The 12,500-nt window shown below is 34.9% G+C and overlaps 4 protein-coding genes across 4 annotated transcripts in view; 2 read left to right on the top strand and 2 right to left on the bottom strand.

Annotated features, from left to right (window-relative positions):
* Positions 1-307, bottom strand: part of lmf1 (lipase maturation factor 1) — a 41,000-nt gene extending 40,693 nt beyond the window's left edge. Inside the window, exon 1 of the mRNA XM_039653879.2 lies at positions 53-307. Within this exon, the coding sequence (XP_039509813.2) occupies positions 53-272 (220 nt within the window). The 5' untranslated portion in view covers positions 273-307. The remainder of the gene's footprint in view (positions 1-52) is intronic.
* The window catches only part of nt5m (5',3'-nucleotidase, mitochondrial), a 339,382-nt gene that overhangs the window by 279,936 nt on the left and 46,946 nt on the right, over positions 1-12,500 (top strand). The gene's annotated exons all lie outside the window — the stretch shown is intronic.
* Positions 1,409-6,995, top strand: sox8a (SRY-box transcription factor 8a). The gene is made up of 3 exons (XM_039653671.2): positions 1,409-1,952; positions 3,017-3,222; positions 6,200-6,995. Exons 1-3 carry the CDS (start codon positions 1,573-1,575, stop codon positions 6,775-6,777), a joined length of 1,164 nt encoding a protein of 387 aa, XP_039509605.2. The 5' UTR covers positions 1,409-1,572; the 3' UTR covers positions 6,778-6,995.
* Positions 12,386-12,500, bottom strand: part of LOC120464359 (arf-GAP with dual PH domain-containing protein 1) — a 29,117-nt gene continuing 29,002 nt past the window's right edge. The window contains exon 11 of the mRNA XM_039653777.2: positions 12,386-12,500. This exon is cut by the window's right edge and continues 1,743 nt beyond it. The gene's annotated coding sequence lies outside the window, so the exon portion shown is untranslated.

Here is a 12,500-nt window from a genome sequence, read left to right as displayed (position 1 = left end):
GATGTAACTAATTGTGTCTGGTCTCCTAGCGACCGCCACCTGTCAGACTCACAGTAGATGAAAGCAATGGCTCGCAGGAGCGCGATGCGCGTGAGCCAGTAGGTCCCGGTCTGTATCGATACACACACTGTCTTCTCATATTTGTTAGCGTCTTCGTCTTGCGCTGTCTCGCTGCATCTGTCGTGTGAAAGACTGTCTGGAACGAGCGGGTTTCCACGTCGCTTTCTTAGGAAACTTTCGGCGTTCTCAGGGTTCTCACAGGAGGACGCCATGTTTTCGAAATGTTCTGCGCATGCGTAAGAAATCACGCGCAGTGGACTAGCCAATCAGAGGACAATGCGCCTCTGCCAACACAACCTTCAGACTGAGCTTCTATAAAGTTTGTTTAGGTTGTTCTACTCGACTTGGTAAATAAATATTTAAATAAAAACTGTTCATCGTGTGACAAGAGATATACTATTACATAGTTCAGATGGTAAAATCCAATGTTTTAAATCTAAAATGTAATTGTTTATATAAGTAAAAAGTGTTAATAAAATAAAAAGTTCTAATAAAGTTTATAAAATTGTTTTAAAAAGTTCTAAATTGATGTTTATAACACTGCCGATTAATCACACCCAACTTAAGGGTGTGTGTGTGTGTGTGTGTGTGTGTGTGTGTGTGTGTGTGTGTGTGTGTGTGTGTGTGTGTGTGTGTGTGTGTGTGTGTGTGTGTGTAAGCACAAACTGGATATTGGCCACAAAAAGCTATTGTTCATTAAATTTCGATCCTTATTGCCCAAAAGAAAAAGAAAAAAAAGTTTTTTAATGTAGCCTATGTTGACCTTTATCGGGGCATGTTGTCACACAATGTGGGGTTGTCATAAAATAAATATGCCATTACATTAAACTTTACAGTGCAACTTACTAAATATGTTGTTTAGATAAATATATTGTACTTAATAGCTTGTATTTAACATTTAAAACAACTTCACAACAAATAAACAAACTTCAAACTTTGAGTTCAAATCTTCCTTATGTGTTTTTTATTGTGTTCACTTGTTTACACAACAGCTATCAAATCAAAATAAAAATTATTTGTGCAGTGAATTATGGAAAAACATAGTTTATATTTATATTTTCACAATATATTTTGTGTTTTATTCGAGTCAGGTTTATTAAGTTAGCCTGCAAGTGTTTTCATAAAATACAGTGGGCGAAAATTGGATTATTCAGGGAACCCATGAGCAGTTATGGCATTACGGTGTAATTTGTTAGTCAATTATGTTCAATTAACTGAAAAAGTTGCTGATGCACTGCACAGACCAATTGGAGAAGTTGCGCAAAAGCTTCTCCACCAATGAGAGGAGAGAAGGAGGAGCGCGAGAGTCCACAAGCCTCACAAAAACTTCTCCCTCGCACACCAACAAGTTGTGAAATATTGCCAATTCCTCCGCCAGTGTTGATCGACGACGCAGATTCAAGAAACCACGAAATCAACAGGTTTATCTGGGATAACTGACGCGGGCGCGCGCTGCGCGTTAAGTTACGCTCGTGTCATCGCGCATCTTCAGGACAGAGAGGATTTTTAAAAATGTCAAAGGAGCCGGATAAAACTAGTTCTGGGACGGAAAGCTCTTTTATTGGAGATGCAGACTCTGATTCCCCGTCTTCTCCATCCGTGTCGGATGAACGAGGCGCGCGAACCGGCACCGGCGAGCGCGCGGACAGCGAGGAAGACGCGCGTTTCCCACCGTGCATCCGAGATGCCGTGTCGCAGGTCCTCAAAGGCTACGACTGGTCCCTGGTGCCGATGCCGATGCAGGGAATCAGGTCTCTGAAGGACAAGCCGCACGTGAAGAGACCCATGAACGCGTTTATGGTGTGGGCGCAGGCGGCGCGCAGGAAGCTCGCGGATCAGTACCCGCATCTGCACAACGCCGAGCTCAGCAAGACCCTGGGCAAGCTATGGAGGTTCGTGCACGGGTCACATTTTATATTACATTATGCTCATTATGAAGGCCTACTTAGTCAAAGAGTTATTAAACGACAGCATTAGCGCATGGCATGCACTCCTTAAAATACTTGTATAATAATAGCTAAATTAAGATAGATAGATAGATAGATAGATAGATAGATAGATAGATAGATAGATAGATAGATAGATAGATAGATAGATAGATAGATAGATATTTGTTTCCACCAGATGCGTACATAACACAAACACACAAAAAATGGTAAAAACGATCAAAAATAATCACTGACATCACAAAAAAACAGCAACAAAGAGAATATACATGACCTATCAATGCCGATTCAGACATGCAACTAACCCTGAACCAACCTCCAATCCTAACCCTATAGAAACGTATTTGTACAGTGTAACATAGACACCTTAAAATAAAGTGTAACCCTAATTTCTTATACAGGACCAGATATTTAAGAAGAAAAGTTGCAAGCAACAATTCAGGATACAGAACAGAACTATGTAATTTGTCATCAGCAACACATCAAAGGTTACTGGTAACACTTTATTTTAAAGTGACGTAATTACACACAGACTATAATAACACGAAATGATGCAAAATCACAAGTAACTAACCCTAACTCAATAGTAAGTATGTTGTTAATTAATATTAAGTTAGCACTTGCACTTTATTTTAAGGTGTCTGTGTTAAGTACCGAATAATAATAATTAACTACGTGTACTTACTATGGGTTAGGGTTAAGAAAAGGGGTTAGTTGCATGTAATTATGCATCATTTATAGTCATTACAATGTAATGTGTAACAAGGACACTGGGAAGCGTCACTGAAAGTCTAATCGAATGTGTACTAGTAGTCAGTGTTGGGGAAAAGTGTTCGTAGCTGCTGGTGAAACTCACATCGTTTAAAGGAATAAATGTGAAGCTGCAGGTAAACCATCTGTTTTTTAGCTGGATCAAGAACATCTGCACCAGCGTACATCGCAATCCGGACCTTTGGTTTCTGAAACGCTGAATTGCTTTAATATTGAACTCTTTTCCCCGGATTGTCCAGGCTGCTCTCCGAGAGCGAGAAGAGGCCGTTTGTGGAAGAGGCCGAGAGACTGCGAGTCCAGCACAAGAAAGACTATCCGGATTACAAGTACCAGCCTCGGAGACGGAAGAGCCTGAAGCCGGGTCAGGGTGAACTGGACCCGGGAGCCGAGAAGGATCAAATGTACAAGATGGAAGCGGGAGTGAGAGGGATGCACAGTCATGGTGGTGAGTTATGCCAAATCTACTGACCTGGGATTGGGTTGTACCATTTAATATAAATATATAACTAAATGTAACTGTTGGGATCAATACTAATTTTGGTAACACTTTAACATATGTTACATGTACTATAGTAATAACTATAAATTATGCATAATTACATGCAATTTACCCTAACCCTATAGTAAGTACATGTACTTTTACAGTGTACAGTGAACCGATATTTTTTGATTGCAGATGCCGATATCTATAAGAGCTCATGCCCTATTTAAAGCCGATATATACCTGTGAATGTTGTGTTTTTACTCGCTTTAACCCATAAAAATGTATTTTGTTGGTATAAATGTATGTATTTAGGTTTGTTTTAGATTTTTAACTTAAAAATGTCCTGTTAATTTAGATATTTCTGATATCATGTTTTTGATTTTTAAACATTTGCTAAAATTGTATTTATTTATTTTTTGTAAATTAGAAATAAATACTTATATATTTAATATATAATTAGGTATAATATATAACACACAAAATATTACATTAATAATATATAGGCCTATATAAATAAAAATGATAATAATAAATCGGTCAAATTAATTTGTGATTTTGTAATCCTACTTAATTTTTTTTTTTTTTTAAAGTAAACATGAATGAATAAAAAGGAAGTAAACACTGTAACCAACAGTAATCCATCTACATTCACTGGGAAACTTTATATTGTAATATAAACTTTATATTATAATATTTTCTAAGTTTAAATGTATAACAACGTAATTGTTTTTAATGGGTTAAATCAATTAAAAGTAAAAATAGCTCTTAAAGGTAATAATTGCAGGTTACCACTTTTTAAAGTGAGTATATGAATATGAAATACATATCAGTCAAAAAGAATGAATAAAAAAATGCCGGTCGACCGATATATCACTATACCATATGCATGTTTATTTTTTTCAACTCCACCCGAAAAAAATGTATTTGATGTGTCCATTGACCTATACAATACAACATGCAAATTGGCCAAACATAATGATAAAAAAAAGTTAAATATCGGCCGATTTATCGGTAGACCACTATAGTATATGCATGTTGATTTTTCTCCAACTCCACCCGAAAAAACGTATTTGATGTTTCCATCCCAGTTGGAATCTCCCAAAATATAATTTAATATTGCTGAATTACCCTAATTTATACAAAAAAAAGTAAAAAAAATAAACAGCTATTTAAGGTTACAGTTGCACATTAAAGCTTTTTACAGTTTATGACAAAATACAACAGAAAAAAATTAAAACGTAAAAATTAAAGCTTAAATCACATTAAAGCTTTTTACAGTTTATGACAAAAATACAACAGAATGATTAAAAAAATGCCAAATATCGGCCGATATATCGGTAGACCACTATAGTATATGCATGTTTATTTTTTTCCAACTCCACCCGAAAAAACTTATTTGATGTTTCCATCCCAGTTGGAATCTCCCAAAATATAATTTAATATTGCTGAATTACCCTAATTTATACCAAAGAAATTAAGTAAAAAAAAACAGCTATTTAAGGTTACAGTTGCACATTAAAGCTTTTTACAGTTTATGACAAAAATACAACAGAAAAAAAATTAAAACGTAAAAATTAAAGCTTAAATCACATTAAAGCTTTTTACAGTTTATGACAAAAATACAACAGAATGATTAAAAAAATGTCAAATATCGGCCGATATATCGGTAGACCACTATAGTATATGCATGTTGATTTTTTTCCAACTCCACCCGAAAAAACTTATTTGATCTTTCCATCCCAGTTGGAATCTCCCAAAATATAATTTAATATTGCTGAATTACCCTAATTTATACAAAAAAAATTAAGTAAAAAAAAAACAGCTATTTAAGGTTACAGTTGCACATTAAAGCTTTTTTCAGTTTATGACAAAAATACCCATCCCAGTTGGAATCTCTAAAAATTTAATTTAATATTGCTGAATTACCCTAATTTATACCAAAGAAATGAAGTAAAAAAAACCCCCAGCTATTTAAGGTTACAGTTGCACATTAAAGCTTTTTTCAGTTTATGACAAAAATACAACAGAAAAAAAATTAAAACGTAAAAATTAAAGCTTAAACCACATTAAAGCTTTTTACAGTTTATGACAAAAATACAACAGAATGATTAAAAAAATGTCAAATATCGGCCGATATATCGGTAGACCACTATAGTATATGCATGTTGATTTTTTTCCAACTCCACTCGAAAAAACGTACTTGATGTTTCCATCCCAGTTGGAATCTCCCAAAATATAATTTAATATTGCTGAATTACCCTAATTTATACCAAAGAAATTAAGTAAAAAAAACCAGCTATTTAAGGTTACAGTTGCACATTAAAGCTTTTTACAGTTTATGACAAAAATACAACAGAAAAAAAATTAAAACGTAAAAATTAAAGCTTAAATCACATTAAAGCTTTTTACAGTTTATGACAAAAATACAACAGAATGATTAAAAAAATGTCAAATATCGGCCGATATATCGGTAGACCACTATAGTATATGCATGTTGATTTTTTTCCAACTCCACCCGAAAAAACTTATTTGATCTTTCCATCCCAGTTGGAATCTCCCAAAATATAATTTAATATTGCTGAATTACCCTAATTTATACAAAAAAAATTAAGTAAAAAAAAAACAGCTATTTAAGGTTACAGTTGCACATTAAAGCTTTTTTCAGTTTATGACAAAAATACAACAGAATGATAAAAAAAATGCCAAATATCGGCCGATATATCGGTAGACCACTATAGTATATGCATGTTGATTTTTCTCCAACTCCACCCGAAAAAACTTATTTGATCTTTCCATCCCAGTTGGAATCTCGAAAAATGTAATTTAATATTGCTGAATTAACCTATACATAAATGTATGCCAATATCTTGCCGATATATCGGTCGACCACTATACTACTAACTCCACCCAAAATCACATTTTGTTATTTCCGACCCAGTTCAAGCACACGGGCCTCCGACGCCTCCAACCACCCCGAAGTCGGATCAGCATCACAGCGCGAAGCGTGCGACGGAAAACGCACGGCAGAACATCGACTTCAGCAATCTGGACATTTCTGAGCTCAGCAGCGACGTCATCGGCAGCATGGGCCCGTTCGACGTGCGTGAGTTCGACCAGTACCTGCCGTTAAACGGCCCGTCCGAGAACAACGGTTTCAGCGTGTCCTATCACCATCACGGCACCGTCCCGGCGTGGAACAAGCCGTCCGGGTCACCGTCCACATCTTCACATAACCATCAACGACCGCTCATTAAAACTGAACAATTGAGTCCTTCTCATTACGGAGAGTCTCACGGGTCGCCGACCCAATCTGAACTGAGTGACTGTCCCGACATGCAGAACTCGACGTACTTCACCACTTTTTCCGGGTATCCCGCTGGCATTTATCAGTATCCGTACTCCCATTTCTCCAGAAGGCCGTATGTGACTCCGGTTCTCAACAGTTTGTCCAGTCCATCTCATAGTCCCGGTGCAAACTGGGAGCAACCGGTTTACACGACTTTAACGCGGCCCTGATGCCATCGGGAGAATTACGGGACGATGCTCGGGACAATCCGTTTTTTGCTGATACTTTGCCACTTCATAGACTTTTCTGGTCATTTTTGACCTTTGACACTTCACAAAGGTCTCATTTGTTAACATTAGATAATGCATTAGCTAACATGAGCAGTATATATATGAAGAGTTCAGATGCAAAAGCCTCTAAATGCCATTTGAAATTTTCTTCTTTAATGATGATTTTTATCAAACTTGTATATTTAAGTTCAGTGATTTCACTTAAATGGCAATGATAATTACCTATTAATTGCCATTTAAGTGAAATTACTGAACTTAAATATACAAGTTTGATAAAAATCATCATTAAAGAAGAAAATTTCAAATGGCATTTAGAGGCTTTTGCATCTGAACTCTTCATATATATATTAAAGCATTTAGTTAGTAAAATGCTCATTGTGTTAATGCAAATGTTAACAAATACAACTTTGGAGTTTAAAAATGTTTAAATCATCATTGACTAATGCTTTTTTTCATTTCATTCAGTTCATGTTAACTAATGTTAACAAATCCAATCTTATTGTACAGTTTCCTTACCATTTTGGGTTCACTTTTCAATATTGAACGTTTTTTTTTGTTTTGTTTAAATGGTCTGGATAAAAGTGTTTTTGTTTGTTTGTTGGGAGTGAGATGCAATAGACTGATTTCTGTTGCCAATATTCAATACGCTATTTAAATGCAATCATGGATTTTCTTTCTGCTGAATGCAATTAAAATGTAAAATGAATGAATGTGTAATTCTTTACTGTTGAGAAAGGCCCGTCAAGCTCACAAGATGAGTCCGAAATGAAGCTACTATGTGAGTTTAATCCAAATATCGGAGAGATGCGTGTTTACAAAGCCAAGAAACAGCGAGGGAGAGCAGAAAAGAGAGACGGCTGATTCTGAATGACAGCGTCTCAAAGGGCTCTTTGTTTTCATTATAAAAGAGGCATTAATTAAGAGGAACAAAACAAATACAAAGCAGAAAATCATTACCAATGCCGTTTCATGAAAGAAGAGCACAAGAACAGACGCTATTTGGATAAACAGCAACAAAAGCGGCAGAAATGCAAGAGAATAAGTCGTTCATGCAGTGGAAGCGAGCCAGTGATTTGAAGGCAGATGGGTGTGGGTGGACTTTCCTTTCACTACACTTTATTACATTGATGATCTCAGAAAGTGGAGAATGCAATTATAGTGTTGACATGTAGCACGCATCATTTAGTTCGCTGACATTATTGGGTCTTAAAACTGGACTACAATTTTCATTCCTAACACAATTATGGTGTATTACGTTAAGTTGTTATTGTATTTAGATTTTGGGGCACCGATTTTGCACAAAAATCATGTTTTTAAAGTCTGTAGTAAATTATTTTATCCTTTAAAACTCATCTTTGATCATCAAAATGACATTTCTAAATGTTTTTTTCCTTGAACAAAATATATTCATGCCTTAAAATATCTCGAATGTAACTCGACACCCTTGCCTCATTTAGTATGCGCGGTTCTATGAATATGCAAATGAGCCCCGCCTCCACTCACTCCACTGGTTGACGATCACACGTTGATCTGATTGGTTACAAGGTGGTTTGTGACGTCAGAAACACCAGCGATTTCAAAGCGTGTTTTTGAGACTGTCTTTGGTTCACTGCAGTTTTAAGGAGGAAATACTCAGCAATGCTGTCCACTTATCAACGCACACATGTGTGTGTTAAAGCAGATTAAACACACCACATAGACATAACAACATTAAAAGCTGGGTTTTCACCAGTTTTTCTCTGCTTACAGTGTTAAAAACTCTTTATGTTTAAACAGTTTTCTTTCATACAACAACAAATTGACTAGTAAAAATGATCTAACTTACATCTTACTCACATTGGCAGTTACTTTGTCTGTTTATATGCTCCGCCAGTGAAAATAGTTATAAACAAAATCTCTGAGCAACACAGAGTAGTGGTGTTTCTTTCCTGAAGAAATCAGTGCTTTGAACGAATCAGTTGAGTGATTGATTCATTGACTCACTCATTAATACGGTTATCCTGTTTTACTGAATGAACAAATCGGTTGAGTGATTAAATCAATGACTCACTCATAAATACGGTTATCCTGTTTTACTGAATGAAAAAAAAAAGTTTTACTGAATGAACGAATCGATTTAGTGATTGATTCACTGACTCACTCATGAATAAGGCTATCCTGTTTTACCGAATGAACGAATCGGTTGAGTGATTAAATCAATGACTCACTCATTAATACGGTTATTAACAAAACGGTTGAGTGACTGATTCATTGACTCACTAATAAATACGGTTATCCTGTTTTATAGAATGAACGAATCGATTGATTGATTGATTGATTCAATGACTCACTCATGAATACGGTTATCCTGTTTTACCGAATGAACGAATCAGCTGAGTGATTAAATCAATGACTCACTCATAAATACGGTTATCCTGTTTTAACAAATGAACGAATCGGTTGAGTAATTAAATCAATGACTCACTCATAAATACGGTTATTAACAAATCGGTTGAGTGATTGATTCATTGACTCACTAATAAATACGGTTATCCTGTTTTACTGAATGAACAAATCGATTGAGTGATTAAATCAATGACTCACTCATAAATACGGTTATCCTGTTTTAACGAATGAACGAATCGGTTGAGTAATTAAATCAATGACTCACTCATAAATACGGTTATTAACAAATCGGTTCACTCATAAATTAAATCAATGACTCACTCATAAATACGGTTATCCTGTTTTACCGAATTAACAAATCAGTTGAGTAATTAAATCAATGACTCACTCATAAATACGGTTATTAACAAATCGGTTCACTCATAAATTAAATCAATGACTCACTCATAAATACGGTTATCCTGTTTTAACGAATGAACGAATCAGTTGAGTAATTAAATCAATGACTCACTCATTAATACGGTTATCCTGTTTTACCGAATGAACGAATCGGTTGAGTGAGTAAATCAATGACTCACTCATAAATACGGTTATCCTGTTTTACCGAATTAACGAATCAGTTGAGTAATTAAATCAATGACTCACTCATAAATACGGTTATTAACAAATCGGTTGAGTGATTGATTCATTGACTCACTCATAAATACGGTTATCCTGTTTTACCCAATGAACGAATCAGTTGAGTGATTAAATCAATGACTCACTCATAAATACGGTTATTAACAAATCGGTTGAGTGATTGATTCATTGACTCACTAATAAATATGGTTGTCCCATTTTGTTGAAAGAACGAATTGATTGAGTGATTAATTCATTGACTCACTCATGAATACGGTTATCCTGTTTTACCGAATGAACGAATCGGTTGAGTGATTGATTCATTGACTCACTCATAAATACGGTTATCCTATTTTAACGAATGAACGAATCAGTTGAGTGATTAAATCAATGACTCACTCATAAATACGGTTATTAACAAATCGGCTGAGTGATTGATTCATTGACGCACTCATAAATACGGTTATCCCGTTTTGTTGAAAGAATGAATGATTCAATGACTCACTCATAAATTAATTTGTCACCACCTTCTGGCCTCACAATGTACAGTAACATGAATATAGAAACACTGCTGTAGGCTATAATATGTTATTGATATCCAGGCTATCATGTCCCTGACAACAGATAGAAAATATGCATCTTCAAAACTTTTTAGATTTTCATACTAGGGACAAATTCATGAACTCTTGGATGTTTCATCAAATATTGTAAAATTCACACCCTCATGATCTGAAGAGTGTAAGCGGTGATCGGCGGCTCGAGTCTTTACCTTGCTGGATCAGTCTCATGAAGAACGCATGTCCAGAGCTGGTCCGACTCCACCCTAATTTAATGATTTCCTGCTGGGTTGCAAACAGCCTCCTGCTGTGTGTGTGTGTGTGTGTGTGTGTGTGTGTGTGTGTGTGTGTGTGTGTGTGTTGCACAGCCCGGACGCCAATGACAACACACAGCCAGACAGAACCAACATTGACTTACCCACAGTTCCACGGGGCAGCGGAGCCAGACTGATGGGGAAGGAAGGCAGTGGAATGCATCAGATCAGGCAACGGTGTATCTTTCACACACACACACACACACACACACACACAAAACAATATTCTGAGAACATGCAATTCCACAAATATAAAAATGAATATTCAAATGAAAAAAAGATTCATCTACATACAGTATTGCAACTTATGAAATTGAAAATAGAATTAAAAGAATGAATTATCTGTGCATTTCATTTTACATATTCATATACAGTGCAATCTTATTTTAGCACGTCTGAGTTTTTTAAATATATTGAATTAGCTTTAATTTTTATTTTCCATTTTTTAGTTTTAGTCAGTGTTTTGTCATTTTTATTTAATTATTTTTATTTAATTATGTCTACACAGTTTTATTAATTTTGTTTCAGTTACAATTCAAGTACAAATTCTCAATGCTATAAAATAAGACTGCATGGCAACACTATAATAGTTGCACTTGCAGTATATGTAAATGAAGAGTTCAGATGCAAAAGCCTCTAAATGCCATTTGAAATTTTCTTCTTTAATGATGATTTTTGTCAAACTTGTATATTTAAGTTCAGTAATTTCACTTAAATAACAATTAATAGGTAATTATCATTGCCATTTAAGTGAAATCACTGAACTTAAATATACAAGCTTGATAAAAATCATCATTAAAGAAGAAAATTTCAAATGGCATTTAGAGGCTTTTGCATCTGAACTCTTCAAATGCACCTTAAACAAGCTTATTTTTAATGCATGTATAAGTTGGTTAAGTTAGTCCTCAGTTTAGCTAGTTAAGTATTGTCTTTGTTTTTCACTGTGTGACATATGCTTTTATTTATTTAAACTCAACAGGATCGTCTTGGTCCTAAAATATGCAAATGATTTTCAGACATCAAACACTAACTCTTTCAAAAAGCACCATGGTGTTACAATACAGTATGTACTTTCATATTTACCATGGTTTTCCAAGTCTCTTTCTTCAAACAAAACAATTTCAACTCAAATATTTCATGTCCATGTATTTATTCATAAGTAGGCGCATAATGAGCAGGATAATGTACAAATAAAGGTCCTGATCAAACGTTAGTTTTCATTTTTAAATAATGACAGGCCTCAGAACCACCACCCTTTATCTTTTAGTCCAAAAAAAAAAAAAAAAGCTATGGTAATGCCAAGATATGTTTTCATATTTTAAAACAAATCTGCAGAAAAACACTTGAATAGCATCATAACCTGAACAAGAGGAAAAAACTGAGCTCAATAAGGATCAGATTATTGATATCATAACCTGCCATCTAAACATTCATATAAAACCTGTATAATTCTCTTATGCATCCTGATGTAGTCTGCAGGCTCAAATTAAAGATATAAAGTAGTGGTCAACCGGTGTGTGTCTTTTAAATCGCAGATACCAATATTCAAGATTCATAAAGCAGGGCGGCCGATATATATATACAAACATAAAGGCAGCAAATTCAATTTCTTAAATTAAAAATATAATATTTACTCGATAAAATCATATTTTTAAACCTTTTTTACTCACTGACTAAGATAAGGGGAACTACACTGTCATTAAACAGTTTGGGATATGTACGATTTTTAATGTTTTTAAAATAAGTCTTTTCTGCTCACCAAGGCTGCATTTATTTAACAAAAAACACT

This window comes from Pimephales promelas, chromosome 17 (assembly GCF_988280905.1).
Source record: "Pimephales promelas chromosome 17, fPimPro1.hap1.1, whole genome shotgun sequence".
In the NCBI taxonomy this organism is placed as follows: Eukaryota; Metazoa; Chordata; class Actinopteri; order Cypriniformes; family Leuciscidae; genus Pimephales; species Pimephales promelas.
This window is presented reverse-complemented; position numbering and strand designations above follow the sequence as displayed.

Bases quoted from the DNA above. Each gene is read 5' to 3' on its own strand.
- sox8a (XM_039653671.2), top strand. From the start codon at position 1,573: ATGTCAAAGGAGCCGGATAAAACTAGTTCTGGGACGGAAAGCTCTTTT. The intron at 1,953-3,016 runs GTTCGTGCACGG...CGGATTGTCCAG, and splicing joins ACCCTGGGCAAGCTATGGAG to GCTGCTCTCCGAGAGCGAGA. The intron at 3,223-6,199 runs GTGAGTTATGCC...TTTCCGACCCAG, and splicing joins AGGGATGCACAGTCATGGTG to TTCAAGCACACGGGCCTCCG.